This window comes from Scyliorhinus torazame, chromosome 17 (genome assembly GCF_047496885.1).
Source record: "Scyliorhinus torazame isolate Kashiwa2021f chromosome 17, sScyTor2.1, whole genome shotgun sequence".
Taxonomy (NCBI): domain Eukaryota; kingdom Metazoa; phylum Chordata; class Chondrichthyes; order Carcharhiniformes; family Scyliorhinidae; genus Scyliorhinus; species Scyliorhinus torazame.
Window position 1 is genome coordinate 188,098,804 of NC_092723.1, and position 21,996 is coordinate 188,120,799.

The window sequence follows — 21,996 nt, forward strand, 5'->3', positions numbered from 1 at the left end:
AATTGGTGTGCCAGCAACCTGCTCGCCTTCTCCCCATATTTGTACTGTACACCCTGTGCCTTCCTCCACTGTGCCTCTGCAGTGCCCGTAGTCAGCAAGTCAAATTCTACATGTAGCCTTTGCCTTTCCCTGTACAGTCCCTCCTCCGGTGCTTCCGCATATTGTCTGTCCACCCTCAAAAGTTCTTGCAGCAGCCGCTCCCGTTCCTTACTCTCCTGCTTCCCTTTATGTGCCCTTATTGATATCAGCTCCCCTCTAACCACCGCCTTCAACGCCTCCCAGACCACTCCCACCTGGACCTCCCCATTATCATTAAGTTCCAAGTACTTTTCAATGCACCCCCTCACCCTTAGACACACCCCCTCATCTGCCATTAGTCCCATGTCCATTCTCCAGGGTGTGCGCCCTCCTGTATCCTCCCCTATCTCCAAGTCTACCCAGTGTGGAGCGTGATCCGAAATGGCTATAGCCGTATACTCCGTTCCCCTCACCTTCGGGATCAACGCCCTTCTCAGCACAAAAAAGTCTATTCGCGAGTAGACTTTATGGACATAGGAGAAAAACGAGAACTCCTTACTCCTAGGTCTGCTAAATCTCCACGGGTCTACACCTCCCATCTGCTCCATAAAATCTTTAAGCACCTTGGCTGCTGCCGGCCTCCTACCAGTCCTGGACTTCGACCTATCCAGCCCTGGTTCCAACACCGTATTAAAATCTCCCCCCATTATCAGCTTTCCCATCTCTAGGTCCGGAATGTGTCCTAGCATCCGCCTCATAAAATTGGCATCATCCCAGTTCGGGGCATATACGTTTACCAAAACCACCGTCTCCCCCTGTCGTTTGCCACTCACCATCACGTATCTGCCCCCGTTATCCGCCACTATAGTCTTTGCCTCGAACATTACCCGCTTCCCCACTAATATAGCCACCCCCTGTTTTTCGCATCTAGCCCCGAATGGAACACCTGCCCCACCCATCCTTTGCGTAGCCTAACCTGGTCTATCAGTTTCAGGTGCGTTTCCTGTAACATAACCACATCTGCCTTAAGTTTCTTAAGGTGTGCGAGTACCCGTGCCCTCTTTATCGGCCCGTTCAGCCCTCTCACGTTCCACGTGATCAGCCGGGTTGGGGGGCTTCCTACCCCCCCCCTTTGTTGATTAGCCATCCCCTTTTTCCAGCTCCTCACCAGGTTCCACGCAGCTGTACCAGCTCCCCCCTCTCCCCAGCAGCAGCAACCCAGTAATTCTCCCCTCCCACCCCCCCACTAGATCCCCCGCTAGCGTAATTACTCCCCCCATGTTGCTCCCAGAAGTCAGCAAACTCTGGCCGACCTCGGCTTCCCCCCGTGACCTCGGCTCGCACCATGCGACGCCCCCTCCTTCCTGCTTCTCTATTCCCGCCATGATTATCATAGCGCGGGAACCAAGCCCGCGCTTCTCCCTTGGCCCTGCCCCCAATGGCCAACGCCCCATCTCCTTCACCTCCCCTCCTCCCCCCATCACCACCTGTGGAAGAGAGGAAAGTTACCACATCGCAGGATTAGTACATAAAACTCCTCTTTCCCCCCTTTTTAACCCCCCTCTTCGCCCCCCACATTCGCCCCACCACTTTGTTCAAACGTTCTTTTTAATAACCCGCTCATTCCAGTTTTTCTTCCACAATAAAAGTCCACGCTTCATCCGCCGTCTCAAAGTAGTGGTGCCTCCCTCGATATGTGACCCACAGTCTTGTCGGTTGCAGCATTCCAAATGTTATCTTCTTTTTATGAAGCACCGCCTTGGCCCGATTAAAGCTCGCCCTCCTTCTCGCCACCTCCGCACTCCAGTCTTGATAAACGCGGATCACCGCGTTCTCCCATTTACTGCTCCGAGTTTTCTTTGCTCATCTAAGGACCATTTCTCTATCCTTAAAACGGAGGAATCTCACCACTATGGCTCTGGGAATTTCTCCTGCTCTCGGTCCTCGCGCCATCACTCGGTATGCTCCCTCCACCTCCAACGGACCCGCCGGGGCCTCCGCTCCCATTAACGAGTGCAGCATCGTGCTCACATATGCCCCGACGTCCGCTCCCTCCGCACCTTCAGGAAGACCAAGAATCCTCCGGTTGTTCCTCCTTGCGTTGTTCTCCAGTGCCTCCAACCTTTCCACACATCGTTTCTGATGTGCCTCATGCGTCTCCGTCTTCACCACCAGGCCCTGTATGTCGTCCTCATTCTCGGCTGCCTTTGCCTTCACGACCCGAAGCTCCCACTCCTGGGTCTTTTGTTCCTCCTTTAGCTCTTCGATTGCCTGTAGTATCGGGGCCAACAGCTCTTTCTTCATTTCCTTTTTGATCTCTTCCACACAGCATTTCAAGAACTCTTGTTGTTCAGGGCCCCATGCTAAACTGCCACCTTCCGACGCCATCTTGGTTTTTGCTTGCCTTCCTTGCCGCTGTTCTGAAGGATCCACTGCAATCCGGCCACTTTCTCCTCCTTTTTCCATCCGTATCCAGGGGGGATTCCCTTCTGGTTTACCGCACAGTGTTTTTAGCCGTCAAAATTGCCGTTGGGGCTCCTATCAAGAGCCCAAAAGTCCGTTTCACCGGGAGCTGCCGAAACGTGCGACTCAGCTGGTCATCGCCGCACCCGGAAACCTTCTTATTGAAACTTACAGGATACTGTGAGGCCTGGATAGAGTGGATGTAGAGAGGATGTTTCCACTTGTAGGAAAAACTAGAAGCAGAGGACATCACCTCAGGCTAAAGGGACGATTCTTTAAAACTGAGATGAGGAGGAATTTCTTCAGCCAGAGGGTGGTGAATCTGTGGAACTCTTTGCTGCAGAAGGCTTTGTCTTTAAGACAGAGTTAGATAGGTTCTTGATAATAAGGGGATCAGGGGTTATGGGGAGAAGGCAGGAGAATGGGGATGAGAAAAATATCAGCCATGATTGAATGGCAGAGCAGACTCGATGGGCCGAGTGGCCTAATTCTGCTCCTATGTCTTATGGTCTCATAACTGGTCTGTGCTTCACGTATTATCTTTTTCACGTATTATCTTTTTCAATTCCCCATCTTTCCGTAATTTTCTTGGACATTAGCTAAAAATGCTCTTGACATTCATCAGGTATCTCTTTTCTGTTTTATTTCCGGTCATCCCAGGGACCTGACTGTTGGATCCTCTGCTTTTTCCCTTCAAAGGAATATGCCTAATTTGTACATCAGTTTGTCTATCTTCCTTGCTTCCCATACTGCTTTCCTGCTACCATAGCCTTTCACAGTCTAAACGTGCTAGCTCCCTCCTAAAGGCAGTGAAATTATCTTTTCCCTAGTTGATCACTTTTACCAAAGGTCCAAAGTGAATTATATTATGGTTGCTGTTAGCTAGATGATCTTGTGCTGTAATACGCTTCACTATACGACCTTGCTTCCTTCCCAAGTTCCTCGATGGACTGGACACTAATTGAAAAGTGCTCCAGTCGATATCAGAAGTTCCCCTCCTTCCTTACTCTTAGCACACTGCTTTCAGCCTATATTAGGATAATTAAAGGTCTCCTAATGTGACTCCTTTATTTATTACATTTTTGAAATTTATCAAATAATTTACTCATCCTTCTATAGACTGACGCACTCACCCATTTTAAAAGCAAAGTATACATTCAATTTTATTTATAATGTGGACTTTTTTGATGAACAGCATTAAGGTGCATCTTGCAGACGATCAAGTTAATAAAAGGATGATCTAGCTATATTTTGTAAATTTAAAACGTACTTTAAAAACACAACTTATACCTTCCTTCGGCTTGCTGTGCCACAGAATTTATCCACAAAAGACTCTTTGCAAGGATCGCAGAAGACCAGACAGCCATTCCTTGTATAGCTTCAGGACAATTCAATTCACAGAGTGCTTCAACAATCATCATAACTGTCACCTCAATTTCATTTCCCTAATAAATACATTCAAAATGGTTATTTCTTTGAATTGTACAAGAGGTCATTAGAAGTAGAAATAAGCTGAGAAAACATGATACATTCTCAGCTTTATGAAAACAGCTGGATCCACTACAAAAGTCAGGTTTTATCAGAATCATTTCAGCTGAAGAAAACAAAGCGTCTCACTGTGATGAGAATATACTTCAGTTAATTGAATCACGAGATGAACTTGTCTCGGAATGATATCACTTCTAAGAAGCCTAGATTTGCACTTCAGTTTCTTAAATTTGGGGTAAGTAGCAGTGAATTTGATGAAGTAATGTCGTAAAAAATTACTATTGCAATTTAATACCTGGCACCTTACAGAACCTGAAGTTGCAACCCATTCTACACCCAAAGCCCCTCCAAACACTTCTGTGCATTTTCCATCCTCCTGCTTCAAACTTCCTTGTGACGTTTGTAAAAATGATTTTTGCAGCAATCCTTCAGTGCATTTTTAGTTCTTCCTGATACAGGCGACACAGTAGCTAGCACAGTTGCTTCACAGCTCCAGGGTCCCAGGTTCGACTCCCGCTTTGGGTCACTATCTGTGCAGAGTCTGCACATTCTCACCGTGTCTGCGTGGGTTTCCTCCGGGTGCTCTGGTTTCCAACCACAGTCCAAAGATGTGCAGGTTGGGTGGATTGGTATGCTAATTTGCCCTCAGTGTCCAAAAAGGGTTAGGTGGGGTTACAGGGATGGAATGGAGGTGTAGGGATGGGGTGGAGGTATGGGCTTAGGTAGGGTGCTCTTTCCAAGGGCCGGTGCAGACTCGATGGGCCGAATGGCCTCCTGCATTTCTATGATGAAGTAATTTTCAGCATGGCGCTACTCCTAGGAGGATTTCCCTTCACACAGACTGGGAGGATTAACACCCTGCTGAGGCAGTCAATTGCATTTCTCTGCTCACGACTGGCTGATTCTGTTTGCAGGTCATAGTTTAGCATCAAAGCAGGAAATGAATCAGTTTCAACCTGCAGCAGCACCCCCCCCCCCCCCTCCCACCCCACAGCAAGCCAAAACACCACCCTAACCACCACTTTATAGCAAACAGATTTGCAGAAACAGGAAATCCGATAAACAATAAACAAAAACTACACAACTCCTCTGCAGAGTTTTCACGAAGGATTATGGCTGAAATTTATTTTTCGCCATAGATGTTTACGGTAGCCTTGCTGACCATTAACCCAATAAGTTCTTTTAACAGCATGAAATAGTTGGTGGGCAAGGGGTGGAGAGACATGGAGTTATTTGATTTCCCTCCCTTTAACCTGCTACTCAGCTGGTAGCTTCATTCATGAGACATTTATCGTGGCAATGTGGTTCCGTAGAAACAAGGTGAATATAACTGTTATTCGTAGCTCTGTATGCAGACTAAACAAGGGAGGAAAAGCCAAAAGCAATTTCACAACAGAATGTTTTTGCAATGTGACGGTTTTCACTTTGTGGTTTCAGCATTAAGTCATTTTCTGGTACTTGCATAATGATAATTAGTAGCTGTTACCACCTGCCAGGTGGATACAAGTGCTTTTTGATTGCTTTCCATTTAATCAGTGAGCCTTTGCAGCCTGAGTATTATTAATCCAGTGGTAATTTTTCCCCAGTAGTCTGTTCTCGTCTTGCACACCTGGAAGCGAGACGACCACTTGGTCATTTTTAAGGTGTGTAATCAGTAAACCTCATTTATATTCCAGGATCTGTTTAGTTTGTGATGTTTAGATATTTTCTTAGTCCATACCCTAAAGCCAATATTCCAATCCCAACCTTGAAGAATAAACTCTTCATGGGAATACTTTTCGACTTCCCTCTTTGGCTACTACATTGAACCCACCATGATTGTTCAAACGAGGGAAAAGAATTGTTGTTGAAGTGACTTTTGAGGTGCGCTGAAACTACATCTTTAAAAGCAGACCTTAATGGCAGAACAATATACTTTATGGGTATCTTACTGATAATTTTAGCATCCCCGTTTACCTTTTACATACCTGAGTTACACTGCTGTTCTTCATCTCCGCAAGTAAATCAAACCCGTGCCTGACTGTCACAGCCGGTTGCCCAGCCAACAAGCCAACTCGCATTATAGCAACCCGAATCCGTGTTAACCAGTCATGACATGTCTGCCGATTTGTGTAGAAAAAAGTCCTAATAACCTGCAACGTATGATCATAAATAGCTTAAATCGCAACACAATAAATGCCTTTATGACAATACAAAAATATACACAATATTTGCTGTTTTCCCAATCAGAGTGACACAAATAGCCCAGACAAATGCACATGAACTTAGACCAAACAATTTGACGCTAAATAAAAACAGAAAAGGCAGCACGGTGGCGCAGTGGTTAGCACTGCTGCCTCACGGCGCTGAGGTCCCAGGTTCGATCCCGGCTCTGGGTCACTATCCGTGTGGAGTTTGCACATTCTCCCTGTGTTTGCGTGGGTTTCGCCCCCACAACCCAAAGTTGTGCAGGGTAGGTTGATTGGCCACGCTAAATTGCCCCTTAATTGGAAAAAATGAATTGGGTACTCTAAATTTATAAAAATAAATAAAAACAGAAAATGCTGGAATATTTTAGCAGGTCTGACAGCATCTGTGGTGAGAGAGCAGAGCTAACGTTTAGAGCTCATCCAGACTCAAAATGTGAGCTCTGTTCCCTCTCCGTAGAACAGGTGCTGTCAGACCTGCTGATATTTTCCAGCTTTCGGCTTTTATTTCAAATTCCAGCGTCTGCAGTCATTTGCTTTTAATTTGATGTTAACCTTTGGTGGTGCCATCAGTGCATTAGCACATCCTTCGTACGCATTGTACATCAACTTTTCAAGGTTTTCCAAAAACTGAAGTAGAAGAATAAGTCTCAGCTGGTTGCTGGTATGTCCATCATCATTGTCAGCAGTGGTCCATTGGCTTATGTCATGATCCGGATTCAAAGTATGAGTTGCCAGACTCCTAATAATACCTGGAATTTTAAAAGTCTAAATTAAATGCCTGTCAGTCATATGCAAGATGATGATGTTATTTCTCTCTTTAAAAAAAAGAACTCAGCTCTTCTACACAAGAGTGATAGAAGGGTTTGCTAGAATATGCATTGCCTGAAATCCCACCTCACAAACAGAAATAACGATTTGAATGGGGTATTTATTCACAAGGGTGGAAAGTGGAGAAGGAAAGAAAATCCTGTCTTCCCGGAGAGAACAGCCTTGGCAGCCATTATTTTGGTACTGAATACTGGGTCCCAAGGAGACATGCAAGGCAGAGCAAACATGAGAAATGCCATTGTAGTGTGGCAAAAGTGGTTGCCCAGGAAGAGAGAGTACAGGAATCCGGTAGCAGTGGGAGAGATTAAATAGCAAGTGATTATTTTTCTAATATTCAACATCTATCCCAAATCGTACTGTCCCCATTGGTAGAAGGATAAGGGGACGCAAAATTAACAACGTAGGTTAGTAACCGTGCCCCGGTTTCAGGAGCTGAATTTAACAAAAGATAATAGTCCCAATCACTGGCATTGGTCAAAATCAAAATCTGTGGACAGGTAGAAGACAATCAAGGAAAACGCAATTCAGGCAGAGCGGATCTCAGGGCTTTGGTCCTCCGATTGGAAAGATTCAGTGAGTTGTGGGAAAGATTTATTTTTTGAAGCGGATGGCTGGTTGGCAGCTTCAGAAGGACACTGGCAGCACCCATGGGGATGGAATCATTTACAATATCATCTGCTAACCAGAAGGGGCATTAGGTGGTCAGCAGTTTAGTGGGAAAGAGGACTCAAGGAAGGAGGAGGTGGGCTTCCTGGAGAGGAGTTTGAAGAGAACATGGAAATAGGGCTGACCAAGAGGGGGGGGAATAGGTAACACTATCAAGATAATCGATTTAAATAAGACTTGCATTACAGAACACTAAAATACCACCATACCACAAAACATTGATCCTGTTACCTTCAATTGTCTGGAATGTATCTTGTGCTCTGCCCAGTGGCGTTCGGAGCTTTGAAAGCACGGTAAATTGTGCCGCTTCCCACACAGCCCACTGCCACAACACAGCCTCTGTTTTTAACAGGTTTCGAGGAATAGATAACTGATCACATTTATCTAATCTCTGGCAGCTGTGAAAGAGCCGCTCCAGCCAATGATCTTTGCTGTAAGACATGAAAGTTTACCAGTTTTCCAAAGTTATTCACCTACTCCATTTTTTAGACAGTCATGAACAGTTTTATGTATCCAATTTAAAAACAAATTAATTTAGGGAATTTGGGCATCACTGGCTAGGCCAGCATTTATTGCCCATCCCTAGTTACCTTTCAGAAGGTGGAGGTGAGCATCCTTCATGAATCGCTGCAGTCCGTGTGGTGTAGGTACACTCAGTGCTATTGGGAATTCTAGAATTTTGACCCAGTGACAGTGAAGGAACGATGATATATTTCCAAGTCAGGATGGGGAGTGACTTGGAGGGGAACCTCCAGGTGGTGGGGTTCCAGGGCATCTGCTGCCCTTGTTCTTCTAGATGGTAGAAGCCGTGGGGTTGGAAGGTGCTGCCTAAGGGACCTTGGTGAGTTACTGCAGTGCATTTTGTAGATGGTACACACGGCTGCCGCTTTCATCGGTAGTGAATGGGCTGCTTGTTCCCAGATGCTGAGTGTTGTCAGAGTTCAACTCATCCAGTTAAGTGGAGGGTATTCCATCACATTCCTCACTTTCACCTTGTAGATGGTGGGCATGCTTTGGAGAGTCAGGAGGTGAATTACTCACCATAGGGTTCCTAGCCTTTGACCTGTTCTTGTAGCCACAGTATTTCTATTGCGAATTCAGTTCGGTTTCTGATCAATGGATACTGACAGTCGGGGCTTTAGCGATGGTAATGTCACGGGGAGATGGTTAGATACATACTTGTTGGAGATGGTCACTGCTTGACACTTGCCATCCCCAAGCCTGGATATTGTCCAGATCTTCCTGCATTTGGACATGGACTGCTTCCGTATCTGAGTCATCAGGAACGGTGCTGAACATTGTGCAATTATCAGTGATGCGAACATCCCCACTTCAGATCTTATGATGGAGGGAGGTCATTGATGAAGCAGCTGAAGATGGTTGGGCCTCGGACACCACCCTGAGGAACTCCTGCTGTGATGTCTTAGGACTGAGATGATTGACCTCCAACCACCACAACCATCTTCCTTTGTGCCGGGTACGACTCCAACCAGCAGAGCGCTTCCCCCCTGATTCTCATTGACTCCAGTTTAACTCGGGCTCCCTGATACCACACTTAGTCAAATGCTGCCTTGATGTCAAGAGCAGTCACTCGCACCTCACCTCTGGCATTCAGCTCTTTTGTTCATGTTTGAACCAAGGTTGTAAGGAGGTCAGGGGCTGAGTGACCCTGGTAGAAACCAAACTGAGTATCGGTTATTGCTGAGTAAGTGCTGGTTGTAGCAATGTTGATGACCCCCTTCCATCACTTTTCAGATCATCGAGAGTGGAATGATGGGACAGTTATTGGCTGGGTTGGATTTGTCCTGTTTCTAGTGTACAACACACCTCGGCAATTTTCCACATTACCGAAATTATGGTCCCAGTTGGTGATATAACTGGACGGGAAGATCCCAGAAAGGATCCCTGGCTCAGAAGACCCTAACTTTTACTTTTCTTTTATAAAACGTGGAGGAGCAGAGTCACATGACCTCAAATCAGTTTTAGCATCAAGGAAAAAAAACATTTATTAAACATGTAAAAATTGGATTATACAATACTCCTTTACTCCCACTTTAGCTTAACAATTCAACACAGATTTTAAGATTGACATGGATTACAAAATTCATCTTGAATTACAATGGTCTCATTCACACAAAGTCCCTTTTAAGTATGCCAGGCCCCCCCGGGCTAGTGCACACTCAATTCCAGCCCCACTTGACCCCAAGTTGCAACACAAGTGAAATTAGATATTATTTTAAAATACCAGAGGACCTTGCCTGAACACAAATAACCTCTTATTATTTAACAGTAATATAAACAAACTGACAAAAATGCAACTTACTTAATACCCGTTCCCCCCCCCCCCCTTTCCAACTCACGCCATTCTACACACACACGCATCATAGATGTAAAGGGTGATGGAGATGAATGTAATGGTAAAATACAAGAATAAAAGATTTCTGATGCACTACGATGGCTTCCAGTTAAAGTCTTCCAGCGGTTCAAGCTTGTGCTTTGATACTTCTTCCTTCTAGGCTTGAGAAGGTTTTCTAGAGAGTTCCTTCTCATTACAAGGTCTAATCACTTCTGCCCAGCTATCAGAAGCATCACACAGGAACCAATCACTGACTGTTTCAGGGAGAACACTGCCCTTGGCTGACCCACAGGATGTCAGCCAGCCAATCGAATCAACTTCCACCAAAGCTGGTTCTGAAGCTTCACCCAGTGCCGACGTGTCTGTTTTCTCCTCTCCGAAACACACAGTCCTGATTATCAGGCTGCCTCAGCTCGATTCCTCTGATTAAAGACACAATCTGATTATGGGTCCACAGCCAAAAAGTAATAAAATGGGAACAAAGGGAAATCAAAAGGAAGGTGTCGAACAAGCACACAAGAATGTCTGTGGATTTTTACTCAAAATCCTCCCAGATGATTCTTACTGTGAGCCACATTGACTCACTAAACTCCGGCTTCCACACCAGCAATTTCAAATTCTGATTTCAAAAGTCACACTTTCAAATTTTCTTAAGTGATGCTTTCCCCCTGCTGCTTCCATCAAGGCTGTTTTCACGTTTTACACCTCCCTTCAGATTCCATCAAGGCTGTTTTCAGGTTTTACACCTCCCTTCAGATTTCCTTTGCCTTACAGGCTTTTACGCAAACTTCAAGGTCCAGCATTCGATTTCCACAATTGTTTCAAATAATGTCTCCCAAACTGTAGTCATTTTTCACAAACCGTAGCACTACTGCAGATCTCTTTTTGGCTTCTCGCGATCCAATTTCTTCTCAACTTTAGTGACTTTACTGAACAATAATCTGCTCTGGTTCCCAGTTTCACCTGCTCCATTAACTCCAGACTTCTTGGAACTTGTCTTAATTCCTCTAGTTTCCTTAACTTGCTGAACTTCAGATTTCCTTATACGCCCCAGAGGCTAAACGGCCACTGCTGGTTCATTTACTCTTCATGCCATAGCCCTCTCCAGCACAATAGAATCACAGTTGGAATTGAAACCAACCCTCCACACATACAAACACCTTTGTCCAACATGAATCTAACTATAGGTTTTACCCTTCCAGGCACAGAAACAGTAAACTAAATCCACATAAAACTATCCTTATTTCTAATATTTACCAATACAAATATTATTTATATTTTCCGAACACTAGGTAGATGCGACTCTTGCAGCTGTATTGCACAGCTTGGCTAGGGGCACAGCACTTCTGGATTACAAGTCTTTATTACTACTGCCAGAATATTGTCAGGGTCCATATCCTTTGCAGTATCAGTGGAATGAATCAAATTGGCTGAAGACTGGCAGCTGCGACGCTGGGACCTCCGGAGGAGGCAGAGATAGATCAACCACTCAACACTTCTGGCTAAAGATTGTTGCGAATGCTTCATACAAGGATGTGCTGAGCTCCTCCAACATTAAGGGTGGGAATATTTGTGGCGACTCCTCCTCCAGCGAGTTGTTTTCTTGTCCACCATTCACAGCTGGACGCAGCAGGACTGTAGAGCTTAGATTGTATCCAATGGTTATGAAATTGCTTAGCTGTGTCTATTACTTGCTGCTTGGCACGCTGTAACTTCACTTGGTTGACACCTCATTTTTGGTATGCCTGCTGTTGCTCTCAGCAGGGGTTTTCCTTGCCCGTGTTTATTCTGGTGCCATATTTGACTTGGTGACAACTCCTTCCCGACTGTATACCACTGTGCTGCCAACTCTGCTGGGTCTGTGGTGCTGATGGGGCAGGACTTACCCATGAATGGTGATGTCTACGACATGGTCGAAGGTATGATTCAATGAGTATGACTACGTCAGGCTGTTGAGAGATTAGTCTGTGAGACAACTCTCCCAATTTTGGCGCGCCCCCGGATGTTGGTAATGAGGACTTTGCAGGGTTGACAGGGCTGGGCTTGCCATTGCAGTTTCCGGTGCCTATCTCAATGCCAGGTGGTCCATCCAGTTTCATTCTATTGTACCAATTACTTATATATAACAAATGTCATGAAAAGCATATAATATACACAAAGGGATTTTAAGAATGAAATTAAAACCTTACCCAATTCTGTGACAGCTTCCATACAAAATGAAACTAATAAGATCAGAGAAGTCCTGAGGATGAAACGTATTACTTGGAGCTTTACTCATATGACTACTTATGGCCAATGAGATCCCTTGTACCTCTGTGAGATTGTTGTTACTGTAAAGAAAAAGTACATTAAATGTATCTGTCATTTACATAAAACAATTTTCATGAAATGTAAAGTCTACCATAATTGTCAAAATGAACTGCTCCTATATTTAATAGCGTTCAATATTCCCTTTTCTCTATTATAAAAAGTCTATAACAAAAATGAACAATCTCATTCATGAAAATACATGAGTCTAAAGCAGATTCCTCAGGGATTGAAATACTGAATTCAGATCTGGTCCGCATGGAATCAGTATTTTCGAATGAAAAATGCTCCAAATGTTTTGGAGTCGGGGCAGGAAACGGAATTGATTGCTAGCTGGTTTTGAGATGAAAGAGTGGGAATAAGGGGTAGTTATTCAAAGTGGCGGAAGGTGGGGAGTGGTATTCCATGAAGATCAGTGCTGGGATCACCGCTGTTCACCATTTACATGAATAATCTGGACTTTGAAATGAAAATCGTAATTGCTAAATTTGCACATGGCACCAAATTGGTGGGAAAGAGGAATAGTCAACATTGAAGAAGGCCGCAACAAGTTACAGAAAGACATTCATAAACGTGCAGAATGGACAAATAATTGGCAAATGAAGTTAAACACAGATAAATGTCAGGTAGTATGTTTTGGCAGGAAGAGTAGAGAGGTCACACTGCATTACCTGGATTGTCTAGGTGGGTTAAAGCAACAAAGAGATCTAGAACTATAAATATAACTATCACAAAAAATCACGCCATGAGTCAACAAGGCCATACAAAATGCCGACCCAAGGTGAGTGTGTGTGTGGTGGTGGTGGGGGGGGGGGGGGGGGGGGGGGGGGTTGCTTATTGTCACAAGTAGGCTTCAATGAAGTTACTGTGAAAAGCCCCTAGTCGCCACATTCCGGCGCCTGTTCGGGTAGGCTGGTACGGGAATTGAACCGTGCTGCTGGCCTGCCTTGGTCTGCATTAAAAGCCAGCGATCTAGCCCTGTGCTAAACCAGCCCCAGCGGAATATGTGTTGGCTTTTGACAGTTTTGTAATTTATAAATTGTTGGATACAAAATATCAATAAAAACATTCTCAAAAAAAACCAAGGCCATAAAAGTAGCACCAGGCTTTGCTTCTGGAGGGATAGATTTGAAAAGTATGAAGCTATGCTAAACCTGTGCCGAATCTTCGTTACACTAAAGAGTATTGCATGCTGACCTAGTCGCCATATTATAAAAAGGGGCGAGAGACACTGGAGAGGGTGTGGAGAATATTTACAAGGGTGATATTGGAAATGTGTAGATATAAACATCAGGAGAAGATGGACAAGTTGGTCGGGTGTGTGGGACAGTTCCCTTCTCTTGAAAAAAGGTTGAGTGACCCAATGGGCCTCTGTAAAATTCTGAAAGGTTCTGGCAGATTGAATGCAGAGAGAATGTTTCATCTTGAGGAGAAAAAGCATAATAGACTAGAGACCATTGATATAAGATAGACACACCAAGAAATGCAATGGGGAATTAAAAAGAAGCTTCTTCACCCAAAGAGTGGTAAGAATGTGACACCCACTACCACAGAGTGTGTTGAAGTGAATGGTAAGAGTTGAAGGGGAAGCTAGACAAGCATTTGAAGGAATAGCAGGTAAGATGAGATAAGATGGGACATAAACACTGGCATGGACTGGTTGCACTGAATGGCTGGATGCTGCACCATATGTCCTATTTAATCCTACGCTTTCACCAGTTTATGATCACCCAGTAAGACTGGGTGGTGATACTAACTACGTTCAGCAATGCACATCCCACTTAACGCATCTTTTAAAAACTAGAAGGTCCGGTGAAGTCTTTTTCTACTCGTTGGTTTGATTGAACTTTTAAAATTTTGTTACGGCAGAAATACAGAATTCCAGCTGTAATGCTTGGAAGGTACAAAGGTCTAAGTTGCATAAGTAGCAAACAATGCCAATTCACTGAGCGGCGTTTTGCTGATACGATCGGAATATAAAATTTCTGGCTTATTCAATTCATTTGGATGGGTAAGGAATGCTGGCCCAGTCCCACGAACGAATAAAAAAATTAAAATACACAAACACGTTACCAGCTCGGGTATTAACCAGTCTAATTACCTTCAGATCAATAAATAGAAATGCTAATCAAACCATTAATTAAAAGGGATGTTTAAAAGATCTTTATTTTAAAAAGGTCGTACACACCTTAAAGTAACATCCAGAGGAATGGTCTTCAGAAGTTTCCCGAATGCTTGTCTAACACGAACTCCACAGTGGACCAGCTGTACACGGCACACATCAACACACCTATGTAACAAATCCAATACTAACTTTATTGAAGTTGCGCATTTCAGGCGGTGCTTCTAAATAACAATAATAATAATATTTATTATTGTCACAGGTGGGCTTACATTAACACTGCAACACGGGGAGAATGTGCAGACTCCGCACAGGCAGTGACCCAAGCCGGGAATCGAACCTGGGACCCTGGCGTTGTGAAGCAACTGTGCTAATCACTGTGTTACGTGCTGCCCAATTAGTGCTGAAAATATTCACAGGTCAAAGTGTAACTAACGGTAAGATTTTTCAAAATTTTAAAATCATACCTTTGCAGGAGGTCATTTGGCAAAGAAGTAGAAACAATCTGTAGGCTGCTGCATGCTTGCAAACAGAGAGAAGCATCTTCATAAACAGCTGTTAAAAAAACAACAGGGTATGAATTCCAACATTACTTTAAAAAAAAATTAAGAATAAGTCATTCATTGACAGAAATCTTACCATTTGATAGCAGACCTTTGCAGAACTTGTGAAACGATGGAATAGCAAACAAGGGAGCATAAGTTTCTGATTTCTTCATTAAAATGGTTACTTCTAATGCCCAGGTTAGTAATAATTTCCTGATGAGATATTCAAAAATCAGGTTTCAAAGAATTGAATTAGCCAGGTACACAATTTTAAATACAATGTAGAATTTACAATGAAAAAATTCAGATCAGAATAATTTGTTCAACTGGTAAAATGCGATCAGCAAAGCTGGTTACCTTGCATCGTGGTTCAAAATATCCTTACTGAGCAATGTTCCCAAAAGATTCAGTATGATGGAAAAGTGTTTTTTTGTTGCCATTGTGACAGTACTGATAACAGCACCATCAAACAGAGAAGGCGATGATGAACTAAGGCTGCTGGATATGAAATGGTCATGCCTGCAAACATAAAACCGATTGAACAATTTCAACACTATTTGGAACTGGTATGCACATGTATCATAAAATTGACAGAATTCTTTCCAAACACAGTCAAATAATGAATGAACAGTTTTAGTAAACTGCACAAGATTGCTAAAATTACTAAAGAAAAATGGATAGTTGAACTGAATTCAGACTGTTATATGTAACGTATATTTAGCATCTTTAATGTGGAAAATGATCATATCTTTATGAATTTAATTATTAAAATACAAAACATAGATGCATATCAAGGCACCCATGTGAAGTTGACAATCATCTGGAACACTCTAGGTACTTGCCCAATGAACACGCTGTTTCTTTTACCGTCTGGTCTAAACTTCTCCTTGCTGCATGTCCATAATATGATGCCAACTCTTACTCCTTATAAGGCACTGACCTAAAGCTTTCCCAACCTCTTTCACTAATTAAAAGTGCTGTTTATGTGGAGAGGTAATACACTAGTTTCAGAGCAAATGAAGGTCAACATAGGCCCTCTCAAGGAGTATGCGCTGAAACGATTTTTCAAATAACACAAATCACTTACATTAATCAGGTAAGCATTGATGACTAGATAAATCAAGTGAACATTAGGCACCTTTCCCCAAATAAAAACAATGAGTTCAAATCCTGCCTTTGGTTATTGTGCCATCCAAGAACACAAAGTCATTTTCAAAGGGAAAATCGCTCCAGTAGCTTGAATGTTATTTAATTTCAATGAATGCGAGGATCAGAGACTTTACAGGCCAATCCAAAGAATTGACATCCGTTTTACAAGGGCAGACACCCCCCAAAGTTCAACATACCTCGTACAATGGGAATATAAAGTGTACAGGACTCCATACTGGATGGCAGGATAATGAACTGCAAGATTGGCATGTACAATTGTAAGGTTATCACTGAGGAGGGCAAACACAGTGGGAGAGAGAGCCCACATCTGGAAAGAAAAGGATAAAACATATTAAAACAATTCACATGCAACTAAAATGTATAATTTTCCCACCATAAACTGCAAATGATTTGAAACTGGGAAAACATACTTTCGGAACTTCATGCTTTGTACGTGTTGCATGTTTCAAAAGCAGACTTTTAAACAAACTGTCACAATGCTGTCATTATATGTAAGCCTGGAGTAGCAGTGACATATAGGGCCTGAGGCAGATTTCCAGCTTATCCCCTTCCAAAGAGGGGTTTTCAAGTTGGTGTCAAGGAAGTTTGAGAAAGGATTGTCACACAAACAGTTATGTTTTATCAGGAGTCATGCAAGTATGTAATTATTTTACCTCTTTCATAATAGAACCATACTTACACCAATCAAGGAATTTTTTGCATTTCCAATTGTAGTAAGGGCACTTAAGTCGAATAGTATTACAAACTCCGCATTTTCCTCTTTGAATGATTTGTCCCTGAAAGCTTCATGCTGTATCTCTGGACAGACCAGAGGAAGAGTCAGGCCTTGAAGGAGATTGTTAAGTGCACATGTCATTTCCCCCAAGATAAGTTTGTAGGCAGTCTCTAATACAGGAATATTCTTCAGGCTTAACACAGCTTGATATACAAATTGTGCAGCTGAAACAACCTGGGTAGGAAAGGATAGCCAGAGTTATATACAATATAACTGTTATACAATGATGGTCCAATTTATTTCACAACATGAGATCTACATTTGCGAGTACTATTTGGACGGAAAAGATTAAATTGAGCATCTCACCAAAAATATTGAATAAAAAATATCCAAGTATAAGGATCAATAAAAGGGGTTCCGATCGGTCGGTAGTGCTTGAAACAGGAATGTATTCCGCTGGCATCCAATCTATGCTGCAGCAATTTAGTTTGCAGAATCACAAAGTTGGCTAAATCAATGAGGGTGAATTTCTTCAGAATTTCTCACAAGGCAGTCACAACTTGGGTGGAAGCCCCGGTTACACAAGTAAATAGAGGGTCCACTATACTTACAGCGGCACAGGGAGAGAAACAAAAACATTTGCTCTCATTTCGACTGTCATAGAACAAACATAGAACATACAGTGCAGAAGGAGGCCATTGGGTCCATCGAGTCTGCATCGACCCACTTTAAGCCCTCACTTCCACCCTATCCCCAGAACCCAATAATCCCTCCTAATCTTTTTTTGGTCATGAAGGGCAATTTAGCATAGCCAATCCACCTAATCTGCACGTTTTTGGACTGTGGGAGGAAACCGGAGCACCCGACACGAAGAGAACGTGCAGACTCCACACACAGTGACCCAGCAGGGAATTGAACCTGGGACCCTGGTGCTGTGAAGCCACAGTGCTAGTCACTTGTGCTACTGAGCTGCAGTCAACATAACTTTGTAAATTTGAGTGCTTTTTCTCAGCAGATTAGAAGTGCATTACATCCTCCTAAGCCTCTCAGAGGAAGATCTAAACAGTATTCAGAACACAAAGACTCAGGGTTCCTTTCAAATGCAGGTCATGAAGGAATCAATGATGCCAGCAGAGATTAAGATTGTTGACTCCTATGTTAGAACATAGAACAATACAGCGCAGTACAGACCCTTCGGCCCACGATGTTGCACCGAAACAAAAGCCATCTAACCTACACTATGCCATTATCATCCATATGTTTATCCAATAAACTTTTAAATGCCCTCAATGTTGGTGAGTTCACTACTGTAGCAGGTAGGGCATTCCACGGCCTCACTACTCTTTGCGTAAAGAACCTACCTCTGACCTCTGTCCTATATCTATTACCCCTCAGTTTAAAGTTATGTCCCCTCGTGCCAGCCATATCCATCCGCGGGAGAAGGCTCTCACTGTCCACCCTATCCAACCCCCTGATCATTTTGTATGCCTCTATTAAGTCTCCTCTTAACCTTCTTCTCTCCAACGAAAACAACCTCAAGTCCATCAGCCTTTCCTCATAAGATTTTCCCTCCATACCAGGCAACATCCTGGTAAATCTCCTCTGCACCCGCTCCAAAGCCTCCACGTCCTTCCTATAATGCGGTGACCAGAACTGTACGCAATACTCCAAATGCGGCCGTACCAGAGTTCTGTACAGCTGCAACATGACCTCCCGACTCCGGAACTCAATCCCTCTACCAATAAAGGCCAACACTCCATAGGCCTTCTTCACAACCCTATCAACCTGGGTGGCAACTCTCAGGGATCTATGTACATGGACACCTAGATCCCTCTGCTCATCCACACTTTCAAGAACTTTACCATTAGCCAAATATTCCGCATTCCTGTTATTCCTTCCAAAGTGAATCACCTCACACTTCTCTACATTAAACTCCATTTGCCACCTCTCAGCCCAGCTCTGCAGCTTATCTATATCCCTCTGTAACCTGCTACATCCTTCCACACTATCGACAACACCACCGACTTTAGTATGTCTGCAAATTTACTCACCCACCCTTCTGCGCCTTCCTCTAGGTCATTGATAAAAATGACAAACAGCAACGGCCCCAGAACAGATCCTTGTGGTACTCCACTTGTGACTGTACTCCATTCTGAACATTTCCCATCAACCACCACGCTCTGTCTTCTTTCAGCTAGCCAATGTCTGATCCACATCTCTAAATCACCCTCAATCCCCAGCCTCCATATTATTTGCAATAGCCTACCATGGGGAACCTTATCAAACGCTTTGCTGAAATCCATATACACCACATCAACTGCTCTACCCTCGTCTACCTGTTCAGTCACCTTCTCAAAGAACTCAATAAGGTTTGTGAGGCATGACCTACCCTTCACAAAGCCATGCTGACTATCCCTGATCATATTATTCCTATCTAGATGATTATAAATCTTGTCTCTTATAATCCCCTCCAAGACTTTACCCACTACAGACGTGAGGCTCACCGGTCTATAGTTGCCGGGGTTGTCTCTGCTCCCCTTTTTGAACAAAGGGACCACATTTGCTGTCCTCCAGTCCTCTGGCACTATTCCTGTAGCCAATGATGACATAAAAATCAAAGCCAAAGGTCCAGCAATCTCTTCCCTGGCCTCCCAGAGAATCCTAGGATAAATCCCATCAGGTCCCGGGGACTTATCTATTTTCAGCCTGTCCAGAATTGCCAACACCTCTTCCCTACGTACCTCAATACCATCTATTCTATTAGCCTGGGGCTCAGCATTCTCCTCCATAACATTATCTTTTTCCTGAGTGAATACTGACGAAAAATATTCATTTAGTATCTCGCCTTATCTCTTCAGACTCCACACACAATTTCCCATCCCTGTCCTTGACTGGTCCTACTCTTTCCCTAGTCATTCGCTTATTCCTGACATACCTATAGAAAGCTTTTGGGTTTTCCTTGATCCTTCCTGCCAAATACTTCTCATGTCTCCTCCTTGCTCGTCTTAGCTCTCTCTTTAGATCCTTCCTCGCTACCTTGTAACTATCCATCGCCCCAACCGAAACTTCACACCTCATCTTCACATAGGCCTCCTTCTTCCTCTTAACAAGAAATTCCACTTCTTTGGTAAACCACGGTTCCCTCGCTCGACGCCTTCCTCCCTGTCTGACCGGTACATACTTATCAAGAACACGCATGTTAGAGTAGGTTTGTCCAGCTCGGAAACATATTTCAAAATAATAACTTCAAAATAATGATTTGCAGTGCAGTGGTGTGGTGCATGTTCAACGATATAATAGCTCACACTTTCATGTCTTTAACATAACTTCAAAGTAGTCTGTTAAAGGAACAGCTCAATACTTGCATTTGAAAGGATATTTAAATTCATATACGAGACAAAAATAAATAGGATGCATCAGCATTGAAGTTTTCTTTAAAAATATTCTTCCCTGGGATGTGGGCCAGCATCTATTGCCCTGGAGAAGGTGCTGGTGAACTGCAGTGCATGTGGTGTAGGTACACTTGATGCCATTAGGGAGGGAGGGCAGGCATGATTAGGAATTGAAATTTGTTATGCCAATCACTGTAATTTTGGTGTACAAGATAACCAGATCATGGTTAAATAAAACCCTGAAAACAGTTAGTAGGATAGTTCCAAATTACACACATTTGTCCCATCTCAACCACATTCAACACTGAGCTTGATCCTAACTACCTATAGAAATTCTGGATACTAAGCATCCTTCCCCATAATAATGACATTAGCCACTTATGGCCCCAGATACACTGTTTCATTGGAAAGCCCAATCGTAAATACAGAAGTTTGGCATTGTGTACAGTATTCCATTCTGTTTAAACACAAACTGTGTTTTCATTACTACATACACAGCCTTAGAAATTCAAGACAGCCTTAAAGACTGAAAAAATGTTCTCAGCATATGTGATCCTTTAATTTTCCAAAAAAGCCAACTTCAAAATGACATGCAAAGTAGGAATCTATACAAGTAAAATAGCAGATATGTAGTGATTAATTATATGTTCATAACATTCCAACATACTATATTAAAATGCTCATTTCTACCAGAGTAGAATCTTGCCTTATTGAACGGCACATTCAACTCATCTGTCCTTGGTCCTACCTCTTTTTCCCTGTGAAAACGGAGCTGAAGTAACTTAGAATGTGGTGAAAACAATTTTTCAACAAATGATGCTGGTAATTTTGTATTTATTTGTTCCACAATCTGGAAAACAAAACTTTTTTTTTTAAAATGATGACAGTACACAGGATAATAAACTTAACTTGTAGGAACTTCAGTTATTATAGGGGTCAACCATGGCTCAATGGCAACACTTCGAGAGTCAGGTGGTTGCGGGTTCAGGATCTACTTCACGAATTTGAGCACAAACTCTGCGTTGACACTACGAGGTTATGAACTGATTCGGACAGCCTGGTGCCATCTTCCATGTGAGGTGTTAAACCCCCCTCTCAGAAGGATGCAAAAGATCCCATCAATATTTGCAGTTGAAAAGCAAGGGTCATCTCCCAATGCTCTGGTCAAAATTTATCCCTCAAAAACTAAAAATTACTAAAAATCAGGTTGTTCATCACCTTTTGTGGCTCCCAGCTGTGGGCCGTTTGAGCTTTCCTGCAACAGTGGCTGCACATCCAAGTACGTCATTGGCTATTTAGTACTTTGGGATGTCCGAGTTCATAAAGTGCTCATATAAATGCAAATTCCCTTTCTAGCTATGGAATCAAAATACACTGATCAAGAAGTACTTTTTTTGAACTAGAGCTAATCACAATTGGTACAAAAGTGTAAATCTTCAAACACGCAGGCAGACTCACCAGAGTCAACAGGTTTAAGACAGAGATGATATACTCAGCACCAAACAACTGACAACTGTCCAGCTGATCCAACCCATAGGTAATGGTAATCTCACAATGTTTGGCTATATCAGAATCCATACTCCCCAGTAGGACACAGACACATTCATTTGCGGCCGTCAATACTGCCTCAGAAAAGAAAACTTGTTTTGCCGTGGTTACACAATTCACAACCCTCAGAAGGACCTAGATTAAAAGTGAAACACAGTTTAAGCATGATCCTCGAAATGTTCCGGTCCA

At 43.2% G+C, this 21,996-nt stretch overlaps 1 protein-coding gene across 3 annotated transcripts in view; it reads right to left on the minus strand.

Annotated features, from left to right (window-relative positions):
* Window positions 1-21,996, minus strand: part of smg1 (SMG1 nonsense mediated mRNA decay associated PI3K related kinase) — a 186,950-nt gene that overhangs the window by 112,528 nt on the left and 52,426 nt on the right. For all 3 annotated transcript variants that reach the window (XM_072481861.1, XM_072481863.1, XM_072481862.1), the window contains 13 exons: window positions 21,718-21,942; window positions 21,008-21,109; window positions 16,832-17,101; window positions 16,329-16,459; window positions 15,340-15,501; window positions 15,077-15,195; window positions 14,905-14,992; window positions 14,504-14,605; window positions 12,198-12,338; window positions 7,884-8,083; window positions 6,711-6,907; window positions 5,937-6,101; window positions 3,772-3,926 (listed from right to left, as the gene is read on the minus strand). In XM_072481861.1, the coding sequence (XP_072337962.1) occupies window positions 3,772-3,926; window positions 5,937-6,101; window positions 6,711-6,907; window positions 7,884-8,083; window positions 12,198-12,338; window positions 14,504-14,605; window positions 14,905-14,992; window positions 15,077-15,195; window positions 15,340-15,501; window positions 16,329-16,459; window positions 16,832-17,101; window positions 21,008-21,109; window positions 21,718-21,942 (2,057 nt within the window). The remainder of the gene's footprint in view (window positions 1-3,771; window positions 3,927-5,936; window positions 6,102-6,710; window positions 6,908-7,883; window positions 8,084-12,197; window positions 12,339-14,503; window positions 14,606-14,904; window positions 14,993-15,076; window positions 15,196-15,339; window positions 15,502-16,328; window positions 16,460-16,831; window positions 17,102-21,007; window positions 21,110-21,717; window positions 21,943-21,996) is intronic.